Genomic DNA, 24,354 nt, shown 5'->3' on the forward strand with positions numbered 1-24,354 from the left:
GACAAATAATTGCCGACCAGAAATAGAAATGCTAGTAGGTATAACAAGATTATTTATCTTGAGAATAACCTTTTGATAAATTTGGATGTTAAGACCAATTATTTTTTGGCGTATAGTCTAGAGCTACTCTAAAAATATAACAACAAAATAGCTTTAACCTTTAGTTCTTGTATATCCGGAGGTATTTGTCAAACTGTAAACGAACACAACATCAAATCTCGAATGTAATCTTGTGAATATATTAATTGCTAGAATAAATTTAACAAGAATAAAGTTCCAGTTCTACATTAACGCATTTTTTTCATTCTTCTTCTTCCGAAAAGGTCAATTTTATGTGTTTCAATAGATCCACCTCATACGATAAATAAGTCCAACTTAAATCCGAAATAAAGAATCATTTTGTTACCTGGTTGATATTCAAACCATTGCGGTTGGATCAAGTGTTCAACCTTGGCTATGGTCATTTGAATAATTTTTTTTTTCTTTAAACACACACAACAGATGACCGATGATCGCTCTGTTTAAAAAGAGATGATCGTTTCAGTTCAGAATGGTTGTAGAATTGAAAGCAGTCTTTCTTTATATTGAAAAAAAATTGAATTTTATTAAAGATGATTCAAGGATATCAATTGATATTTCAAAAAAGCTATTAACGAGTATAGCATTTCTCATCATACTTTGATATTTAGCTTATAAAATGTAAACTACAAAGTCTTAGGCTGTGTGATGTATTTTCTTATAAAGTTTAACTTTCAATAAATTTATTTATTTTATGTAACGTTTCGATTTAAAATGTTTTGATGATTCACAATTGAAAGCGCAGCTATTGATTCCAATTCACAAAATGTAAAGCAAGAATCTTCTCATTATTTGTTTAAATGGAGATTTGTTTCACATAAAAAGGTATTAAATAGTTGTCGCACAATACATACCTACTGATATTAAATGACCATAAATATCCTGCCTAGCATTTAACTTTTATTGTTGCATTGTCTGATGTTCCCTTTTTTTCGCCTATATATCCTAAAGCATATGGACCTATCATGGTCATGATTAAAATTAAAACCAGTTTGTTAACGCATTTTAATTAAAATTCTATATACGCACACTTAATCTTCATTGTGCCTAATATACACAATGATGCCTGGTGTTTATATGCAGAAACAGTGATCGCAAGTACACCACCAACTAACTAACTAACTAGTTTAAAAAAACAAAAACAAAAACAATATTAACTCGAAAGACATTGTCTTAATTAAACATTGAGTATGCGACGACGATTGTGTGTCTGTATATTATACTGTACATTTTTATACCTGTTGGTTATATTCGATTGCGCCGAGCACGGTGTGTACGGTACCAACAGCGCAAACATATACCGGATGCTGTGCATGAAATTAAAGAATAAAATGTGCTGCCAAAATGGTAACATACAAGTCCTTGAATCGAGTTCTGAGATCAATTAACTTTGTATAATATATTCCTAATAAAGTACATTTTACTTTTTAATACATTTTACATTATTGTACGTTGTACAGCACACTCTATAAGTGTATAAAATCTTATTGTTAAAAATAAAATTGATTTACATACCCTACCACCACAATTTAATTTGTTTATTTATTTTAAAAATATAATTTCCATTTGAATATTTAGATCGACACACGTACGTGGGAAAACTATGCAGTGTGTTGATTTGTTTCATCTTAGTATTTTAAAACAATATTTTTGATGGAAAAAAATTATAATTTATCGTGACATTGAAGTTGCAGATGGATATGAATTAATTCAATGGCTTGTGGTATCTCTTCATAAAAAATATTTATTTATATTTGATTCAATAATCTAAATTAATTAAATTATGAAGAAACGTTTCCTGCATTTTTGACTGATTTTATCCCACATTGTTTAAACAATTCCAATTCCATTTGTTCAGATGTCTTCCTTATTGAACTGATTGTGATACGAACAGCAAAAACAATATAAAATTTTGCTGCTGAAATTAAATTTAGAATACAAATAAAATCTCCTCGAATTTTTGACTGATTTAGCTATCATGGGATTAAATGCTAAAAGGTTATTACGTATGTTCGATGAAGAATTATCATAATTCATAGCCGCGAATATATTATAAATGTGTCAACATTTTTAATAATCTTTGCGATTCTGAAATTTATGTCTTAAAGAACGGAGGACAAGATAATTATGACGTGAAATAAACTGCAATAGGAACATTTTGAGAATCATATTCGCATTAGATTACAGTCGGGGACATAGGATGTGCAAAACTCGTCTCAGCTGTTTCCATTAATATTGCTTGTGTGAATAATTATACTTATAGATAAGAAGTGAATGCGAAAAAATGACGAAAAATGTGGAAATCAGTGCTCAAGGATGAAAATTGCAAAGTGGCAACGCACTTCAAGCAAAAGTGCTATTAATGACAGCTGCCAAATAGAGTACTATTTTGTATGAAATTTTATCCCCACTCTTTTTACAGTGTAAAATTTTGTATGGAGCACTCTCAAGTTTCAGTACCCTATTAAGAGTACCACTTTTGCTTGAAGTGCGTTGAAAATGGCAAAAATCGACAGAGAGAAAATATGACAGCTGGGAAATAGGTAGAGTTGGTACATTAGATGTTGGGAAAACACCCAGCCGAAAACGTACGAACGATTTTGCCAAAATTGCAATTTCTCAACAAAGTTCCCAAAAATTTGTTCTAGGGATTGAAATGTTGAAATACAGTACGAGATTGAAATGTGGTACGATTTCCGGTTTGTAAAGGAAATGGTGAGGCATTGGCAATATGAAGTACATTCAACTTCGTTTGTCTGCAAAATTCTTTCCCATTCAATGACTCTACTACGCAACTACGCTAAGAAAAAAACTTCAGAAAAGGTTAATTCCCGATGTGTCATTTCGCACATTCATCATAAGCTTCGGTCAAGGTATTTCAGTGCGAAAAACATTGCATTTATTGACTTTGCAACAATAGATCGCTAAAATTACTTTTCCACTACTCGCTTGTGTTCAAGTTAAATTAATTTTTCAGATAAAAATCAGTTCTTGTGATTTGTAACCAAGCGTGAACAAATCAATCATACTTTATTGGATTAGAATCTCCAGCCGAAACGACCCGTATAATAAATTTCCTGTCGTTGACTCGTAATAAGTAAATAATCTAACAACGACCTTAATAAACATGTAGTTCAAACGAATCAGCAACTGTTATTGAACAATATCGGTCGTAGAAGTCAGTCCATAAATAAAAAAAATACTCAACGTTCATTATATACATGGCTGCACGAGCCAAAAAATATTCTTTCATTCTTATGACAATATATGAATTGAAATATTTATCTGTTACCTTTATTGCTATTTCAATCGAGAACAACATATACTTGCCGAATACACGAATCGTTTTATGATTTGACTATAAGACATTAAGGCATAGATAGGTACTCTATATATGTTTGTATAGCGCCTAACCGGAGCGATCGCGAATAATATGTTTTATTATGATTGATTGATGTAAATAGATCAACGAAATGGTTATGGCTCAATCAGCCAGTATAGTGTTTGTTTTCAGCGTTCGCTGTAACCTTGTGACACACATTTTGACCCTCAAAGTACAATCATATTTTGGTTTTAATATTTAACTAACTAAAAACTCGATTCGATTTTCATATTTTTTTCAATTTAAAAATTTAATTGAAATGAATTCTTTGCCAACAACCAGCTACCTTAATTGTGTGCTAGGCTATGGCTAGCATCATGCATATAATGTGGAAATGGCATTACAGAAATTGTTCAAAGAAACTTTACAAGAATTATTTCAGCACGACAACGACGCTAAAGTGTTAAACAACCGACAAATACCGAAAAAAAGTTACGTTAAATGTAAAAGATCACCTAAAGCTTAATTTGCATCATTAAATGATGTCGAACCGCACCCTAAAAACAAACTGCAACACAGCAATAACTTTGAGCATTTTATTTTCATTTCTTATATTTTTATGAAGAAATTGTATAATCAGACAGGACCATCACAGGTATTACATCAATCGATGTATAACAATAAGTTGAAACCAAACAGTTGGACAACGGACACACTGACATTATACTCTGATGTGATGTGAATAACCCAAAATATTCCGCATAATTACAAATAACAGCAATAAAGAAATCAATGGCGAGGAATATTTCACCTCCATTCAGTTTTGTGTCCACTTCTTAGGCACCAAAAATATACTTTAAGTTCAATAACTGAACATTACCGTTAAATTTTAATTTATTTTTATTGAATTTAATGCAATATTTACTTTCAAGATGTGCGACACGTAATTTATTATTTTCGAGTGATAAGACCGTATAACCTCGACCGCAACGCACTTGATAATTTTGTGCATAATTTAAAGTAAATTATTATTTTTTTACAGAATCATACAGCTCAGTCAAATGTTGTTGCATTCGAGAATAATGCAAATAGGCACGATGCAGCTTCCCATCAAATGTTCAAATTCACATTCTGCAGTGGGAAAATTCTTAACATCTGACTTATGCTTCGGGAAAAATAGTTATCAGCAACTAGAGGCTATGTCATGGTTATAATTTAACGTTAGATTTTTGATTAACTATTTGGGGTAGGTAAAGAGACATATGATATGGTATGAAATTGAATATTGAAAGTCTGTTGTACAGTTGGATGTCAACTAGGCGTACAGGGGACGTCAGTAAAATTCAGACATGAATTCACTTCAACTGTTTTTCAGCTGGTCTACTCATACAAACAAAACTGGTCATTCGACCTTATATGGTTTTATCACTACCACGTACGTGCGTGTCACCAGTATAAACAAATACTTTTGTGTGAGTAAACCAGATATAAAACAGTTGAAGAAAACTCATGTCTAAATTGCACTGACGTCCTCTGTATTTTTTTCCGAAAAAATCTCAAGTTTCTCAAAAAGTTTCCTGTCTGAAATTCGATTAATTTGAAAAATTGTAACAATAAAACTTCCAGTCCTTACTGAAAATTCAACTGTTTGTAGTAGCACTTTGAATATCAGCTTACATTTTGTCTTATGGGTCCTGAAAGTCGGTACAGTGAACATCATTATTTTGGGTATGCAGCATGCACCAAAAAAAGCTTAACGGTATTCTGCCTACACCTTCAGTGATATAATATTAAGTGACACACAAAGTAAATATTACTTAACACAGAATGTCGTTCACTGTACCGACCTGTAAGATATGAGGTAAGATATACTCTCGGCGATCTTTTCTGAGTTTTATTTCAATCGAAATATTGCAATTATTGCAAGAGACACATCGAACAATTTCTACAATTTTTCTTGTGCACATTCATTCCTAGTATTTTATATTAAGATCGGCGCTATGTAAATCGTATGTTAGTATCATTAAGTATTTTACTGAAATCTTCTCTTTTCGAAATAATTGTTTCTTTATTGCACAGCGCATATTATGTGTGTATCCACTGTATACATACCTGCGTACGCGGCCTATGTTCATAATAATATGTGGAAAAACATTTCGAAAATTCTACACTTTGGTATTTTCGTTTATCACACTATTTGTATTTATAACGAAAGTATTCGACGTATTCCCTTTTCAATTTCCTGTTCGTTTTGTAGTATACAGATCAATTACATCCACAGCGAAAAATGTTTCGTAGCAAAATATTAGCAGCACAAGGTTGCATTATAACAATAAATAAATTAAATTTATTTGTTCCATCAATTTCCCATAGCGAAACGAATATAATTAGTTTAACAGTTTCTCACCTCACCCCTTACTCTGGTGCAACCAATCCATCAACAAAATTTAAAAGAAAAAAATTCTTAGAAATCTCAAACTCATCAAAACTTGTGCAAGACTTAGCATTTTATGAGGGAATTTGAATCGAAAAATGTTTCTGTAGGAGGGGCAAGTCACAGGTATAATTTGGCAGGTCGTCTTGCAACGTTCAGTGCGTTTTTTCTCTGTAACTCTAGAAGAAAAGTCAATAGCAGAGTGGAGTGCTTCATGTTGAGTCAATCACTACACATTGAGATAGTAAGTTATACCCCTCTCTGATATGTGAACTAATGTACCCAATTGTGTAAATATTCATTCAATGAATCAACTGCAACTCCAGTTTAATCTTATGACCTTTTTCTTTGCGAGGAATGTTGGTCCAATTTATTGTTAGAAGATTTTTTTCGCATTGACCTTGAAGTTCTCAAAATTTATTATTTTCAAACCGTTTTGATTGTTTGATATTTAAAAATCACTTTGCCTATAAAACATATGTGAAGAATAATGACGGAATGGCATTTATGTTTTCTTCACTTCAGAAATTAACTCCTCTTAACATTTATTTGATAATTTAGTTATATTTTAGCGAAAAAACAGCAGTTTCTTTTCGCTTTAATACTGATTGTGTTGTTGGAATGATTCTTAAAAATCAATAAATCATCAGAATTTTTATTATCTTCGTCCGTTTACTTTGCGAAATTTTAAGTTGAAATTCTGATTGATTTTGATGGATAAGAAAATCGATTATAGAATATGTTACACAAACTGTTGATGGAAACGATCCTCTTCTGAAAAATTCATTTTTTTCCTGATGCCTTTAAGATATATTATTATTACATAGTCGTTAATCCATTCTACATTTGATTCTCTGTGTGGTGTGGCCGTACGATGTTAGCGCTATCGCCTTTTCGATAAACAAAAAATTTGCATAATATTTATAAATAGACCTATTCTCACAGATGAAACATACCAAAAAATGTCTTTTCATGACATCATATTGCAGTAATTTTCAGTTTAAATTTTAACAATAAAGATTTTTGTCGTTGATTCTCGCAGTCTTAATGGTCAAATGTCATGGGAATATCAAATAATAAAATTTGGAATAATTTAAAATCGTCGTATCGTTTCTCGGCTGTAGATCAGGAACAAGTAATTAATTGGGAGAACAAAAAACAGCAAGGCAACGATGTGATTTGATTTCTTCACTATTTTATTGTGGCAATAAATTTTATGTCGATTTTTAGTGAAAATGTGAGTTCGTTTTAAAGACATTTCTGTCTGCATCCGGATCATTTTAACACAAATAAGTTGGTAGTGTCGTGAATGATTGGAATGATCAAAAGGTGTGGAATTAATCACCAGTTCAGTTTATATGTCTCACCAGTTTAATCTTTCAGAGGCGGCTATCGATTGCGATATAATCTATTACTCCTTCTGATTAAAGTAATATCTCGTGTTTTAAACAAAATCTGTTACTTCATTTGTTTTAACATTGATTTGGCAATATAGGAAGACACTTGCTTAACTTCTTTGATCTTTTTCGTCACTCTCAACAACGGATGCAAATTTCTAACAGATTCGACTATAGTTGGTTGTTATGAGCTTTGTGGCACACAGATTTGGAGATATTTGCTTATCTTTGCTGCTGTTGTTGTTAACAGGGGGCTATGAGCCGTGCGCATTAGAAAACCATCTGACAGCAGCTTGTAGATCTTTTGAACACAACTACGTCCTCAACACCAAAGAAAATGAAATATTTTTCATTAATAAAAATAATTTTATCCCACAGATCATTTCAATCCAAATGAGAAAGTAATAAACGATTGTCTGGGTGTGCTGTCTCAACAATCTAAGTCTAATCTCCTCATTAACTTGTTAAGTAATCAAGTGTGCTCTTCACTACCATGATTTTGAATACTCAAGACATCACACAATACAGAATCTCATAGAACACCAAGCTGGACCAACATCGAATCAGTTTGATGTATGGAATTATTTTCCTGATTAAATTCTCATTATTCGTTTTGTTTTAATTTATTATAATTACAAGTTCCTTCACCTGTAAACTGTAAACAAACATTGGTATAAGATGAAAAAAGAGTGGGTTCTGTTGATTTTGTTGAACGTTTGTACAGCACCAAACAATGTCTGGTCAAGTTCTATCATAGCTGATAGCTACGAACGTGTGCTGCATATTGTTCACTATATTTCAATTGAAAGACTTTGTGCTGCTGAGGGTTATCGTGCCAAATGATATAAAAATTTTCTTCTTTCAATAGTACGCCACAAACGACTGTGCAGATAAACTCACTAAACGATCTGAAAGACTTGTTTTTCAAAGTTTCGCAACTAATCTAATGATTGTAAATCACAGCTTTACACCTGTTTCAGTGTGAACTTATAAAATGTGCCATAATATCAGGTTCGGGTATCTCAGTTTATTATGCAACCGCAGTGTATAATAAGAGCGCACTAGTTGAACCTATATCGCTAACCGTATCCACTTTTGAATATTATAATTCAAATAGCTTCGTTGGATGTCTCACTGTGATTTAATTAAATCGTCTATCCAAACTAATACCAAAATCATTTATATTCAACTTATACGAAAATGATTTATTTCGCTGCGCTAAGTTGTGATTAGTTTCGTAAATTTTCTGTCAGAATCACTTTAGCTTGAAGAGGGTCTTAAGTCGTTTATGAGAATATAAGATGTCTAATTCCATTACAAGGTAGAATGCGTTTGAAAAATCATAATTATGAACAAAATTAATAAATTTCGAACTGAAGAACTATGGGAAGAATTTGTGTGCAGAATGATGAGCTTGATTAATGTGTTATTTATAGCAGGGCTTCGAGAATGGATAAATTGTAAGAAACTTTCAAATGTCTGAAGATTGTACAGAATAGACGGTAAGCCTTGCGTAATAGAATACGATTTTGTTATCTTCCATTCATATTCAAATTCAAATTTAACGGTAAATCTGGATGTAATATCAGCAGTAAACATTTATATACGTTTTAAATATGGCATTGCATTTGATGTGATAGATTCATTTACTTTCGGTTTGATGAATTGTGATAAGTTCGTAGACCATCTGGCTCGTCGTATTATGTTTTCCAACAAAATGAGCAAAGTATAATCTTTCAAAAGTTCTACTTCATTCTTCGTTTCTACGATTAACTCATGTAAAATCGAGAAGCTTTTTGTAATTTAATATCGTCTCACAAGAACCGGACATTCTGGCAGATAATGTGTTACAGCTTTTTAAATGAATATCAATCTTTGAATCATACAAAGTAGAGTGGAAATGAAAGAAACTGAAATTGGTACAACGATTACATTTTATTAGTCGATTAAACGAGATAAATATGAAAAAATTGGGTTGCACAAATATACCAGATTCTTTAGTTGTATGTCTTTCGGTTATTAATGAACATAAATCGAAATGTGTTTCAGATGGCCCAAGGGCGCTTCAGCTTCAGTCTAATATTTAAGAGAATTTAAAAAAAATGTTTTCACAGTATAAAGGAACAAGAATTGCGAAAAATAATGATATTTATCATCTACACACACACTTCATGGACCTTCTTTTAATAGCCTATCATTTTTACCTCGTATACAACATGCCATGACTGATATGAAATGGAATTATTTATAAATCGTAAGATTTTGCTGTGTAAAGCTAGAAAAATTATTTGATCACAAGGATTTTCGGTTAATGCATTTCTCATGTATCCGATCAGTACTGGACCATTAATTAAACGTTTTATATAAGTATTCATACGTGTCTTGAACTGGACGACAATTTGCTACTTTATTTATTGTACTTTATGTAGGCATTAAATCTATTCTGATAATGGAAATTACTGGTATATTGAGTTATGAATGTGCTAACAACAACGGCCACAACAACAACAACGTTTGTACACTTATTATTATATTGTATTTCACCAAGACATTTACCATTAAAAAGTCCAATTTCGAAAAATGTACAATTCTTGTCTAAAACTAATATGTTCATTCCTGCAGACTTGCTCATCGCACTCAAGAATACTGCACGTGAATTATTTATAACACCGATTATTACTTAAATCGAAATTCTTTTGTGAACAGAAAAATATTTCGAATTTTGATGTTCTTCTCGTCTACGCACCTTACTATCATATTTCCAGCATCCAGCCTGGATTACGTTGAAACATGTAAATTAGATATTGTATAAATGAAATTGATACGGAGTATCATTCGGACGTGTTAATTTAAAGAAAACTTTTTATTTCTTTTTTCGACCAAAATGACTTAAGTTGTTTCACGGCTGGACAGGTAGAAATGTAAAATTAAACGGAAGATCGAATTGGAAGCTATGGTATGCACGTTTGTTCGCAGAGAAGGTCGTTGTTTTAGCGAAGAATTTTTGAAAATATGCAAAATCTTTGGTTCTAACTGGTTTTGGCAACCGATTTTGATTTAAAAAAAAAACTCAAATTACATCAAGATTGAAAACACAGAAAACTTTTTAATGAAAAATGTATCTCGATGCAACAGAAATCGTTATCTCGTTTGCAAGATTTATAAGGACTAATATTACAAGGTACGAATAGGAAGAAATGTTGATTTTGGTAAACAATTATATGCATGCGACAGTAATCATTAAAACCACAAAGGGGACAAATAAATAGTTCATCTTTGTAATGTCTTAAAACTTTCTGTATTCTAGGAAGAAACAGTTTTCACCTGAAAAATAATTCAATTTTAATACGACGAATTTTGACCAAAGAAACTGCCACTGTGTAGCGCATGTTCTCTGGAGTACGGTTAAGTAGTTAGCTTTTTAATCGGACCAATTCTGCCGAGCGGTAAGACTTTGAAATCGTGATGCGATCAATACGTAAAAAAAGCTTTATCCAAAGTCTTAACGCCCAAATAATCAAACTTTACCCATAATTTCAACTGATCGTAAATCGTCAGGGGTGCATTTTACCCACATATAAGACTATTTGCCTCGAAAGTTCATGCCTTTAACCTTGTACATGTCGTGTAGCCGGAGAAATTTCAATAAGAAAAATACATGTTTTCGGTCACCTCTAGCTAGACACATCGATCAATTAAAACAAACAAAAAAAAATTGGCCTCTAGGGACCACATATAAAAAAGTGCACTGGAAAATGCGTGGTATTTCGGCAGGTCGTTTTTTAAAAGGACTATTTTGAAAGTTTTGAAAGGTGTCAACTGGGAGCAGTATTATTAGTGTAGTCGACAATCACATGTCAAAAATCTCTAACTACTACTAAGGCTTAACACTTCATGAAACCACTTCAAGCATGAGTGGATCACTAATTGAGTGGCATACGAAAATAGAGTACTAGAACTTAGTCTTAGTATAATAGCGTAATATATAGAGGTGTCGGCTATGATCACTTTCGCTTGAAGTGCATTGACTTCATGCAAAATAAACTGTTCGTAACAAAATACCTATTTTCGGTGTAACTTCAAAAAGTCATTCGGACCATTGTTTCGAAAATCAGCAATGTGTAGCCTCCTTTTTCTTTGAAACATTGCCCGAGGTATCGACTCGATTCGATTATACATGAAATTTACTCTCTGCAAGTTTGCATTCGTTTCAAATAAATGTTCGTCCAGTGACGACAACGAATTGTTTTGGAAATAAACTGTGTGCAAGAATAAATTGTGTTTGAACAAATATTTGGGCAATGTTTCAATACGGTTTGTGTCGAAATAAACCATTTGCAGTCTCGCATTTAGTTCAAAGATTTTCTCATCGATCGTTCTGAGTAAATTTCCTTCGAAATTGACTATGAATAATATTGGATTGTTTCGGAATAAATTAGCGGGCAGAAAAGTTAGCTGGTTTGAATGAAAGTCGACTGTAGCGAGCATTACGTTTTTGGAAAACGTTTCGTTAAAAAGCGCTTTCAGTTTGTTTCCACTGAATTCAATGGACATCAAATGTGGAAGATCCCACAAAGCGTCTTCGTGCAGAGTCTCAATATCATTCCGAAGGAAACTCAAGTCCTGCAAGTTTCGCAAATTCCGTAAATCTGATCGTCTGACTACTTTGGTACCCAGTGACGCTGAAACAGACACAGATTCTCCTACAATTAGGCTCTTGATATTTACGAAAAATAGTCCGAATCCACTTGGAAGATGGGACATTGTTCCATTTACAAAATGAATCTCCTCAACGTCCATCTCGTATCGATCGTGAAAGTGTAAACCGGTGAACGAATCTGTTTCGAAATCATTTCCCTCAATTTCAATGTCATACAGCCTACAAGTGTAAATTGTTTCAGTTGTGCCCTTAAATTTACTGTAGCCATATTCACAGTTCATTGTAATACTCATTCTGGCTTCACCCACAACTCCCCCCGTCTGATTCACAGTTGCAATTATCCAATCTTTAAACATTGTCAGATTTGTGTAAACGTGAAATCCATTCAAAAAGACATGGCCAGTTGAGTTTGTACGAAGAACTGCCACTAGTCCGTATTGAGCCCAGGAAAATCCAGGTGTAAAAAAGTATCCACTGCCAGAGTCACCTTGATCAGGGCTTCCATCGCCATTTCCTGCATAATTTCAAAATCACAAATTGTTTTGATATAAAAGAAATATGAGAATCTCAAGAGTATACCTCCACAGAATGTACGCTCTGATGTATAGGGTCTGACAGCATCATCTTCTCGAAAACAGTGCGAACTACTTACTGCTCGTACAACAATTCTCCGAGGAATTTCAGCGTGAATTTTCTTACTTTTCAGGAAGCGATATCCAACGACGGTACCTACCATATTACCGGTAACACCATTGGCTGACGGCATACAAACAGGTTGAATATTGTAGTTGAATGTGATATTTTTGGTAAGCACCAGAATTGCAATGTCCGCGTCAAATCTTCTCTCAAACGCATCCCAATCAGGATGTATGAAAATATCAGCAACATTTCTGTGAATTACTCCCGTCTCGTTTGTGTCAGTGAGGTTGTATGCTCCAAGCCGAACTACCACTTCGTGCGGTAATAGTTCGATTTCGGAATTCTTTTTTTGAATGCAATGAGCGGCTGTGTTAAAAAAAAAACTTTGATTAGCCACACACACTATGGACACATATTCGTAATGGCATTGTTACTTTCATTACTGTCCCAACACTCCGTAATAGGTAATATCACCTCATACCTGTGAGTATGTGCTTGACGGCGATTATTGTTCCACCACAAATGTATTTAGATCCGTTGTGAATGGCTGCTATGAACGGCCATTCGCCTTTCTTCGTGTCACTTCCACCTAATATAACAGGACGAACATAGTCCACCATTCCACATTCCATAGTACCCACTCCTTGAACTTGCAATAGTAATGCAAGATAAACAGCTGCCAACAAAATGTGTACAAAATTTAGTGTCATTTCACCACAAAAATTGGTTGAAAACAACGCTGAAAGACGTTGAACCGTCGCAAATTTTGCGATTTTTCTTGATAACTAACAGCTTTAACATGTTCTTGCATACTCCAGGGTCACAATTGACTTATTAACCACTAGGGATGAAAAGTAAATAATCATCGAAATTCACTTAAAGCTTGATAGCATGTAAATACCTATTAGACACACGACGTTGTCCTTTTCGTTATTTAACTAGTACATTCTCTCTTGTCCCTTAAGGATGAGTGAAAACGAACGGTAAAAATGTCACTTGCCAAAGTTTGCTTGGTACGTAATATACTATTGAATACAGTCGAAATTCTGAGAGGTTAAAGTTGGAATGGCAGTTTAGATTATGATAACAGACAACCTGTACGAAGTAACGGAGATCTAAAGCAAATAGTAAGGGAACATCATTTGTCTATGGCTACAGTGGACGGATTCGCAACCAAAAAAAGGTTGTTGCCAATATCGTAGTAGAGCATTAAGCTTCGACCAATTTCTAATACGAAAACTACGAATGTACTCTTGTGTTGCTAACACACTAGTTATATAGGTTTGTACGGGGCTAACGTCGCAGCGTCTGCTACGTGATTTTTTCGATATCAAATAGCAAATACACATTTGTAAATCCTGTGAAATATTTCATTCGGTATTTCCTCGTAGAACGGAAGTGATTGTGAAAGCGACCTTGATTTTTCGTAGAAAAGATAAAGTTCTTAAGTTTTGAAGAGACTATTTAAACGAAGTGCACTGCTGGCCAATTTTTTATACAACGTTTTAGGGTGATGGAACTATGTTTTTCTGCATAGGGATAGGTTAGAAGTTTTGATCAGTTGAAAGCAAAGACTTGAACTCGAAAGTTGATTGACCCAAAATATATAAAGCGTAAATTTCAGTGTATAGTGCGCGACTTCAGGACTCCGGTGAAGCAATTAGTTTTTCAATCGGAACAATACGATATCTGCCAAGCGATAAGACTTTGAAAACGTGATGTGAAGAACATACAAATGAAAACGTTTTTACAAAGCCTTATCGCTTGGCAGATATCGTATTGTTCCGATTGAAAAACTAATTGCTTCACCGGAGTCCTGAGGTCGAGCACTACTGGCATTTGGTTTGACCAAAATCCGTCGACTCAACGCACTTCAAGCAAAAGTGGTCATAGTGGTCAGCTGGAGGAAGTACTCTATTTTACATGAAAATGTTTTTACAATGTTTTACGTTTTATCATATCACTGTCCAGTTTCAGTACACTATTTAGAGTACCACTCATGCTTACCCTATTTAGTCTAAATTTTAGAGTACCACTCATGCTTGAAGTGCGTTGGATATACTCGAGTATAAGTCGCAACCGCGAATACCCTTAATCTTATCCAGCAATATATTTACTTCGTCATGGCTTATTTGCCAATGCAGTTTTTGTAGTTACAATCGGCGTTTCTCAAGTCGACGTAAGTGGTTCTCAGATTGATGCCATAAACTGTGGTACGGTTATTGTCTATAAGACCGCTACGATCGGTGGAGCAGAAGTAGCCAAAGATGAGTGGCCGTTTATGGCAGCGTTATACTACTCTGCGACGTTCAAGTACTTCTGCGGAGGAACAATAATTTCACAAAAACACGTACTCACAGGTAAACGAGTCGTTCGATGGGGATCTGTTCATGCTGTAATGAATTGACAACTTACAGAAGTGTAATTTTAGCCGCACATTGCATACAAACGAAGGGTAAAGGTGCTCCGCTTACACCGGCCGAGATTTCTGTACGTCTTGGGGCTTACAATCTCACCGATCGAAGTGAGAATGACGCAGTTAACAAAAGTATTGTGCAAATTCTTGTACATCCTGATTGGAAAGTCAACGAAGAAAAATATGACGCAGACATAGCGATTCTGGTTTTGATCGAAGTAATTACGTTTTCGAATCATATTCGTCCGGTTTGCATGCCTCCTGCCGATTACTTGTTGGACGGACTTCCAGGAACCGTTGTCGGATGGGGTAAAACGGAAAATGGAACTGCTGAAGGTATTCCAAGGAAAATCGAGGTGAATGCCTTGAATGACACATATTGTTATGAAAGAGACGATGGCATAGCTAGGTGCGCTTAGGACTTCATTTTTTCATTTCTTGATTTACACTTTACAAAAACTCTATTTTAAGGTACGTTTCGGAACGTTCGTTTTGCGCTGAGGGCAGCGGAACTCCCAACGAAGGCGATTCAGGTGGAGGATTTTTTGCGGTTGCCGGTTCCGGCTGGGTTCAATTCGGAACCGTGTCATTTGTTCGCCCGAAGGGAACTGGGAATGTTTTAAAAGTAGCGTCATATGTAAAATTACCGTCTTTGAGGGATTGGATAGCGGCCGAAGTCGAGCAATCTGGAGGAAAAATAGGTGTTTCAATCACGAAGGACGATCTGAACTGTTTTTATATACACGGTCCCCAGGGCGCGTATGGTTGTTTGCTAGTAGACTTGAATATCAGACAAGAACATTTTGTGGTGACAAATTTCACCGGTTGGCATCATTTTGGCAAAGGAAATGAACACGTTGAAATAATCATGTTTTTCAGTGGAGTAATGGCTTCGCTTCCTCGTAATGTCGGAGCTATTTTCACAAATTTGACTTCACTGATAGTGTCCGTCGATACGAGACGTATCTCTCGATCGAATTTTCAGAACTTGACGCGCTTGGAACTGATTCTATTTCATAAAAGTAGCGTTGCCGAATTCGATGAAAATTCTTTGTGGGATCTTCCGAATTTGGAAACATTTAGTCTGGAGAATAGCAAATTACTGAAATTACTTCATGCGGCCACATTTAGCAGAAATTCTAAATTGAGAGAGGTAGTAATGAAATCGAATGCCTTGCAATCGTTGCCTCGAAATCTATTCCAAAATAATTCATTGCTCGAGTCTGTTTCTTTTGACTACAACTCAATAGAAACTATTGGTGAGAACATTTTTGAGTCAAATGCTAACCTGGTCTCAGTTGCCCTAATGGCAAATCGACTAAGACATTTCAGCAAAAATGTATTCCGAAATAATACAGAGTTGCAATTCATTGATTTATCTAACAATCGCATCAAAACAGTTGACGAACAATGTTTTGCAGCAAACTCCAAACTTTTATCACTTCATCTGGAATCGAATGCACTGGAATTTCTACCAGAGCACCTATTGCAAGGCATGGCATTTCTAATTCAGTTTAATGCACGTAAAAATGCATTGAAAGTCATAGACGAACGATTTTTCGAAACAAATGTAAGAATTGAAGAGATTGACCTTCAGTTTAATCAACTGACTCACATTCCTGACAAATTATTCCGCAACAATCCGCGGTTACAGTTTGTTAATCTTGATGCAAATTTTATTACCGCGATTGACGAAAATTTATTTGATCAAAATCCTTTGCTTCAGAATGTGTCTTTCCCATTCAATCTTATAGTTACATTGCCTGCGCATTTGTTCAGACACAATCCAATGCTCGACTTTGTAAACGCTGACTTGAATTCTCTGCGCAGAATAGACGAACGCACTTTTGAATTCAATTCAAGACTACGGGAAATTAGATTCTCGGGTAATCTATTATCATCCATACCTGGGAAATTGTTTGAAAATAATCCGTTACTGGAGAGTGTTAACTTTAATTCGAATGCTTTGAGAGATATAGACGAGCAATTGTTTCGAACGAATCGTAAACTTGAAGCCGTCTTTCTCTCGACAAATATGTTGAGCAACGTGCCGGAAAATCTATTTCGCAACAATCCGCTTCTTAAGATCGTTAATTTGTCCGGCAATTTATTTACCACGTTGAACGCAAATATCTTCAATTCAAATTCGAATCTGGAGCAAATCTTTTTACGAGGAGTTGGGCTACAATCGTTGCCGAGAAGCTTGTTCGAAAGTAATTACCGTCTGAAACACATCGATTTGCGAGGCAGTGACCTACGACACATTAGAGCTGATTTCACTGTGTTCAAGCATGTAAACTATATCAATCTTGCGGAAAATCGTTGCATAGACAACGTATTTCATGATGATGAAAATAAAAATGAAAATTATTTCAAGCTTAGCAATGAGAGTAAGGATTTGATGGAATTTCAAGCCATTGTCGTGGCTAGTTGTTCTTAAAATATTTAAGCGTTCGGGGAAGCACCTTGTCAAAACACTATTCTATCTGGTTCATCTGGTTCTTATTAACTTTGCCATAATTGAATTGAATTTGTTACAGAACTGTACTGTAAATCGTACAGTGGCCAAAATTATATTTCTTAATCCCAACTTTCGAATAGTGCTAGTCAACGCACTTCAAGCAAAAGTGGTACACTAAATAGGGTACTGAAACTTGACAGTGCTCCATACAAAATTTTACACTGTAAAAAGAGTGGGGATAAAATTTCATACAAAATAGTACTCTATTTGGCAGCTGTCATTAATAGCACTTTTGCTTGAAGTGCGTTGTGCTAGTACATGTTTAAACAAGGCTAAACACGTAAGATGGCGCCGCAAACTTTCAAATTCAAATATATGGTGGCTAAAAAAAGCTATACAGTACAGTACACAAATTTACTAAAACGAAAAGTTGAATATTTAAATTACAGTCGGGCAGTCATATTTGATTTAGCTGTTGCGCCAGCTATGAAAGTTTGTTTGGTCTAAAATTAAGGAAAAGGTGACCACAGATATATTAAATGCAATTAAGCGAATCAAAAATAATGTTTTTTACAACCTACTCAACGCTCAATTCCCGAATGATTTTTTTCCACATTCAGAATTTTCGAGAAGCGAATTAAGGTAAAAAATGTGCGAATAAAGGGAAATGCAAGTGCAAGCGAATATTGGGGAAATAGAAGGCGAATAAAGGGCGAATGGTCGAACGGTGGGACAAGACTTTTAATTGTGGTTTTCCCCTCGACCAAAATTCACATTTTCTCGTGCTCAAATGTGCACAATGTACACAGAGCGAAATTTCCTACGTGCTATGCGTATATCATTCGTGCCCCCTGTTGAAAAGTGTGGTAAGGTAGTTATACAGCCGGCTCGAATATAATACGTGCGAGAAGTATTTCTCTTCCACAAAGATTTAAAAATATGAATTTTATTGAATTCATCTACGGTAGACACCATATTAGCAGCTTATTGTAGTTATTATACATTTTAGAAGTTATTGGTAACAAATATTTCAAATTAAAAATTGACTTCTTTGGGAATTGAACCGGGGACCTCTGGATCATGAGCCAACGATCTTTCTAATGTTGCAGTACAGTAGTGTTGGTTGACATTTCTTATTGTTGAAGCGTACTTTAAAAGCCATATACGTATGTGGCGTATAAGTTACGCATAGAACGTTATAAAGTATCGCACATAAATAATTATATGTCGTTTTTTAACATAATTGAATTTAAGTCGACTTGATGGCAAGATAGTTATGGATTATCAAAATGCTTATAATCAATTTCAGATAATTTCAACTTTCTGATATGATTACGAAATAAAACTACTTCACAAAAAATGAAATTATTTTGTCGAGATTTCTCTAATTTACTAAAAACCAATTTTGTAGTTGATCTTCTTCGTGTTAAGAAATATATATAAATATGATCCAAATTCAATGTTTAAGACCAACATCCACTATATACGTTAAACATACGTGATGTGCGTTTAATTTCCGTCCCACCCGTAAGTTATTCACATTCCACGTACATCACTATAATACGTAGCACATGAATGTTCAAATCTGACAATCGAAATACGTAACTACGTTGTCAACGTGTCCCACGTATAGAAAACATTGTCCATGTATCATATATGTCAATGATGTATATCATACCGTTTCGATGAATTTTACACATACGCGGAGTATTGTCTGAAGTTTCTTTTTCTGGGTGTACATTATACGCTAATTCGCGCAATTTTTTTCCTTTCTTTGATATTTGTCATAACATCATTTGAATGAAGCGTTTAAGCCAAATATTCGAATTGATTCCAAGTGTTTTTCTCTTATCATTTTCACTTGGTCATCGAAAATTCGCAAAAGAAAGAATCATTCTAGATTCGGTTAGAATTTTTTTTTTTGTTTTAATGATTTTTGATAAATATTTAACACACTTTTTGAATGTTGATTATACACAACCAAAATAAAAATTGAAAAAAATCCATAAGTCTGATGACATTACCCTGAACTTTTGTTATTTTCCTCTTGCATAATCAAATTTAAGATACTTGCTCGTTTGTCTACTTCAATGTCACATCAATTGTTGACTCGATTTGATTCACAATTTTAGAGAATATTCAAAGTGAAAATGAATAAATTTAGCTTAGTGTGTGGTTTTGTACTCCTAATAAGTTTATTGAGCGTAAAAGTAGCGTCATCGGGATTTGACGAAATAGAAGAGAAGGTGAATGCAACTTTGACAAAAGTGAATGAAGTGGAAAGTGGAGCGAATATTGAGTTGATTGATGTAGGCTATACTATGAGCAGTGGTGGCTATTTGCAGTCGAACATTGAAATAATGGAAAATAAAGTAAAAACATTTTGTGTGATTGAGATTAATGAACAATTTTATATGGATCATGCTAAAGTGGAGCTTCGTTGCATCCCTGATGGAGGAGGTAATGATAAAATTATAATAATTTCACTCATTTGTTGGTGCCGTCTTTTAAATTTCTGTTCCAAAGATTCTTTCAATGAACTTTTTCTAAGAAAACTTTGTACGGCGTAAAACAATCGAAAAGAGATAATAAATCGTATATAAAAAAGTTCGACACAAACGTCAGAGTTCGTCATCTCAAACTCTGATGTTAATTTTCTGTTATCAATCTAATCGACATTTCAACGTATGCTCCATTCGCTTTATCACTTTAAATTAATTTAAAAAAAATTTAAAGTGTGCAATAACAATGTACAATAATATTTTTTAGGAATTTGTATGCATGTTTTTTGTATAGTTAACTAAACAATTTCTTTCACAATTGTTTATGTTTATTCGATTTAATGATCAGCAAAATTTAAAATAAATCAGCAGCGATTACTTGGAAGAGCCAATTGGAGACCTATGTTCTAGTTCTTGTTATTCTTCAACATTAGACTGCATTTTTCACAAATTAGGCATTTCGTTAAATATGCCAGATAAAACTTCATCAAATTTTAAAACGTTGCCTTTTTGTTTGATTCATTTATTAACTCTTTTCAGAAAAGAAAGACATAACCGAGCGTAAATACGAATGGCCTCTAAAATATTATTCCGACTATATTTCTTCAACTACAACAACAACACCAAAGGCAGTAGATTCAATTTAAATTGATCAACATTTTGAATTTAGCAGAACAGAAAAATGTAATCTTTTGAAAAATTAAAAAGTTTAATTTAGATCGATAAAGTTTGCATATTTGTTTAATAAAACGTCAATTTTACGTTTTTTTTCATTCAAAATTATTTTAAATCATTTTTACTTAAAATGTACTTCAACTTCCATGCATTCTGACGAGAAGGGTCAGGCCGGTTTTTACCCTCCTGAAAAGTTGGTTAAGAATTTGCCCATAAAGGCTTTATGCTGCTTTTATTCGACGTATCATTTACCGGTCTGCCACGAGATGGCGCAATATTTCGGACTCTCATGAATATCGGTCTACGGTGTAATAGTGGTCGATGTTTTACAAAAAGTTTTACAAAACAATTTTTTGGTGACGGCGGAGCATATTTGCAGCAACTTTTTTACTTCTCCCCCTTAGCTACAATGACCCCATGACTTAGATATGTGGAATCTAGTAATCCATACGAGTTCAACGAGCTAACACACGTTACTGCAGCTTCAATGTTGGCCGAGAGATTGAACTTCGAAATATTGATGTTTGTATGAAAATAAGCAAAATCTCGAATTTTCAGATAATGCCTACGTTAGTTAGTTACTTATTTAGTTAGTTCCTATGGAAAAGTTGGATCCAGCAACTCCTAAACGCTCCTATAGATTTTCCTGAAATTTTGGTAATAATAGGCCAAAAATAAGAATGGAATTTTCAAAAGTTGGATACAACCCATACTTGACGGATGGATGGTGGTGGTGTGAGTTTTGGAAGTAGAAAACAGTGGCAATAATGAAAAATGTCGCTCAGTTGGAATTTAGTGTTTCAAATAGGTTTTTACAAAAACAAAATTGCGTCACACAGTGGCAGATGATTCGGTTGTCTTCCGTTTAAATTCCATCTTTCAGTACGTATTTTTCCATATTTTAACCATTTTCCTAACCGTAGTTTGCTCAACATCTGCCACTTGTGACGCATTTGTTTTGTAAAATTTTCTTTCTAAATTTTTTTTTGAATGATTAAAGATTTATACGCAAAATATTCAAATATACTCGATATGCTGGATATACACACGTATCTAGTAGGTGCTAGAGTTACGTTAAGAGAAAGGGTATTGTTGATTTCTTGTAATTACCTTAGGATCCCGCTTCCAGTATTGTTCATACAGTTGCTTCGATCAGGATCGGACTGACTACCGAAATACACATAGTACACTGAAAGGCAACAGGCGTTTCGAAAAAGTGGTCAATATATAGAATTTTTAAATACAAAATGATAGGCGCAATCGGACTTGCTTAATTTGTAACTAATATTTGTCTTGAACTTGAACGATTATCACCTAAACAGATTTTCGTTTTTTTTTTGGTTTTTAATCTTTAACATGTTGTCAAGTAGACTGAGTGTTAAGGCTACTTTTGTTTAAAATCAGTGTCGATTAAGGTCGTTATATCTAGGCTTGGTGCAAACATTTTTTATTTTGTAAATTCAAATATAGTTTTTTTGCTTTACGATTTCGGCGGTATTTAAAGCTTTATACAAATAGAATATATTGGTTATAAATAAAAAGAAACATTTGTTTAAGACATTCTGCGGAAAGGTAGCCATAGTCCATATAAAAACGTCTTCTTTTCAACTTCAATAAAACATTACTTAAATTAAGTATTAGTTGAAACACTCAATGGCGTAATACTTAACACGTCGGCTTACCGGCAAAACCGATTTTCAATTTCTAAAAATTCTCTACTTCAATTCTATCAAGACACACACGACAGGCAACCTATCTATAATAATTAATAATAATTGGCGGTTAAAAACTGGCAAGCCATCGTTTATCGAAAGCAAACTGTTATTCGTTATTTCGTTTTTTTTTTGTATAATACATTACCTTTATATATGTTATGACTTTATGAGCCATGATGACCACATTCAAATATGATATAAAAGTGACATCATACATTGAAGTGTACTCTTTGGTTAAAATACCTGTTTTTTTTCGGACAGCAGTTAACTTTCACTTTTATTTATTGCATATATTTCATCGAAATATTGTCAACGTTCAACAACATTTTATTAACCATGAACGATTTAGTCCTCACCGGCCTTTAGCCGTTATTGAATGAAATTTGAAAATTGGAGTGAATTTTCTTTAATTGAATTGTTTTTTGTTTAAAAAAAAAGAGAGACAATACTTTGCCACCCCACCTCGATATCGTTGCCAACCTGTCGATTCATCATCGGTGAAAAAACACATGAATAATAATATTAAATTCATACTCGAGTAAATATTATTCTGTGAAATCGAGTGCGCTTTAAATTCTGAGTGCATGATTTTTGTTTTAAATGTTGAGGTTAGTAACAAAACGAAATATTATATTGTACGAAGAAATACCATCGACCGTACTTTTAATTTTTACACAACATCCAAGGTGTTATTGTTTCATTAAACGAACATCATTTTTGCGTTTTTCGTTGTTTTTCTTTTTATATATTTTTATAATATACCGTTGAGCGATTCCAAACATTTTATCTTTTGCGGTATTGTTATTTTGTTTTATTTGAACCGTCGTGGACTGAAGTTTTATTGCTCGTGCGATCGCAATTTATGGCAATGTGATTTTTCGTTGCGCGTATGGTATAATTGAAAAATTATTGAAAATAAATGGAAAAAAGGGTTCTTTCAAGTGTTAAATAAATACAATAAAATCAGTTTATGGTGTTGTGTCTATCATGGGAAATTGAAGATTTTACCAGCGGTTCAAAGTTTGTGAAGGGTTTTTTTACCTCGACGACGACTTAAAGTTTTTTCTTCTTGTATATCTTGTGCATATATTTGACTTATTCATCAGATGTTTCTAGATCTGAAAATATTTGCTTAAACCTTGACTTAAACTCATAAATCGTCTGTCGAGTATGTGAAATTTCAAAGAAATTTTAGTGATTTATGTTAGCATAGGATCCGTATTCAGTAATAACGGTTGAAATTCCGCGCATTAACGAAATTCATTTTTTTCTTCTAATTGGTAAAACGTGTGATAGTTGAAGAAGTATTTTTATGGCATTCATTCGATTGTAACTTTTGCTTTAAAGGCAATCATTACCATCAAGACATGGCACTAAGGTCACCAACTAATAAAAATGAATATAATATGTGTCATTTGACGATTGATATGTTAGCATTTTCGGCGCACCTGTTTAAATGTTTCATAGAAACACTTTTTTTGCTCGGAATTCGGTTTGTTAAAAACGTCCATTAATGTCTTCATATTAACAAGTAGGAATTAAATGAAGGTGACCGAATGTAAGGAGTAAAATTATAAATTTTTTGTTTGGATATTTTTTGTCGGAAACCTTATAGGTGTAATGTCCGCTAAAAGTGGATTATGTCCCACACAAATGCACTGAAAGACAAATATGATTCAGATGTCAATGAAAGCCCTTCTACATACTCTTTAACCTTTTAGAAACGGTATCGCGTCGTAATGATAAAGTCTGTTCCTTCTTTTATTTAGAGTGCAGGGTAGTTTACAGTGGTGTTTGAAGCAAAAAATCTTTTACTTCATTCATTTTAACAAACATTTTCCTGTAAAAGATAGTTACAGGACAAAGGCTTTGAAAGATCATCACTTACTTTCGTAACCATTTACGATAACGGATGAGTGAGTAGTTTCTGAAAGTAAATGGGCCGGAAAGGTACAGTGTAATCTTGTCATTCACACGCTTGAGAAATAATGAAGGATAAGTTAAAAAATTCAAAACATGGCCTCATCACCTTTTACTCCTAATCCTAATTTGACAT

At 33.9% G+C, this 24,354-nt stretch overlaps 3 protein-coding genes and 1 long non-coding RNA gene across 6 annotated transcripts in view; 2 read left to right on the forward strand and 2 right to left on the reverse strand.

Annotated features, from left to right (window-relative positions):
• LOC119073854 overlaps window positions 1-24,354 on the forward strand; it is a 97,783-nt gene that overhangs the window by 8,761 nt on the left and 64,668 nt on the right. The gene's annotated exons all lie outside the window — the stretch shown is intronic.
• On the reverse strand, window positions 745-2,409 carry LOC119073918. The gene is made up of 3 exons (XR_005087109.1): window positions 1,317-2,409; window positions 1,108-1,196; window positions 745-1,038 (listed from the first exon to the last, which is right to left on the reverse strand). It is a non-coding gene; the product is annotated as an uncharacterized LOC119073918 (long non-coding RNA).
• LOC119073844 lies at window positions 11,084-13,418 on the reverse strand. The gene is made up of 3 exons (XM_037179683.1): window positions 13,012-13,418; window positions 12,471-12,896; window positions 11,084-12,405 (listed from the first exon to the last, which is right to left on the reverse strand). Exons 1-3 carry the CDS (start codon window positions 13,238-13,240, stop codon window positions 11,294-11,296), a joined length of 1,767 nt encoding a protein of 588 aa, XP_037035578.1. The 5' UTR covers window positions 13,241-13,418; the 3' UTR covers window positions 11,084-11,293.
• On the forward strand, window positions 13,944-17,519 carry LOC119073830 (toll-like receptor 7). Of its 3 annotated transcripts, none has more exons than XM_037179636.1 (4): window positions 13,944-14,067; window positions 14,636-14,890; window positions 14,962-15,355; window positions 15,418-17,519. In XM_037179636.1, the coding sequence occupies exons 1-4, from the start codon at window positions 14,052-14,054 to the stop codon at window positions 17,384-17,386; spliced, it is 2,634 nt and encodes an 877-aa protein (XP_037035531.1). In that variant the 5' UTR covers window positions 13,944-14,051; the 3' UTR covers window positions 17,387-17,519. The 3 variants fall into 3 exon arrangements, with proteins under 3 accessions (XP_037035531.1, XP_037035532.1, XP_037035533.1); XM_037179637.1 differs by having other exon boundaries at window positions 14,962-15,346; window positions 15,409-17,519; XM_037179638.1 differs by having other exon boundaries at window positions 13,954-14,067; window positions 14,675-14,890.

This window comes from Bradysia coprophila, unplaced genomic scaffold, assembly GCF_014529535.1.
Source record: "Bradysia coprophila strain Holo2 unplaced genomic scaffold, BU_Bcop_v1 contig_138, whole genome shotgun sequence".
NCBI classification, from domain to species: domain Eukaryota; kingdom Metazoa; phylum Arthropoda; class Insecta; order Diptera; family Sciaridae; genus Bradysia; species Bradysia coprophila.

Coding starts and splice junctions, on each gene's coding strand:
- LOC119073844 (XM_037179683.1), bottom strand. CDS start 13,240: ATGACACTAAATTTTGTACACATTTTGTTGGCAGCTGTTTATCTTGCA. Junction 12,897..13,011: donor CGTCAAGCACATACTCACAG/GTATGAGGTGAT, acceptor TTTTTAACACAG/CCGCTCATTGCATTCAAAAA. Junction 12,406..12,470: donor AGAGCGTACATTCTGTGGAG/GTATACTCTTGA, acceptor GAAATTATGCAG/GAAATGGCGATGGAAGCCCT.
- LOC119073830 (XM_037179636.1), top strand. Junction 14,891..14,961: donor ACAAAAACACGTACTCACAG/GTAAACGAGTCG, acceptor GTGTAATTTTAG/CCGCACATTGCATACAAACG. Junction 15,356..15,417: donor AGAGACGATGGCATAGCTAG/GTGCGCTTAGGA, acceptor CTCTATTTTAAG/GTACGTTTCGGAACGTTCGT.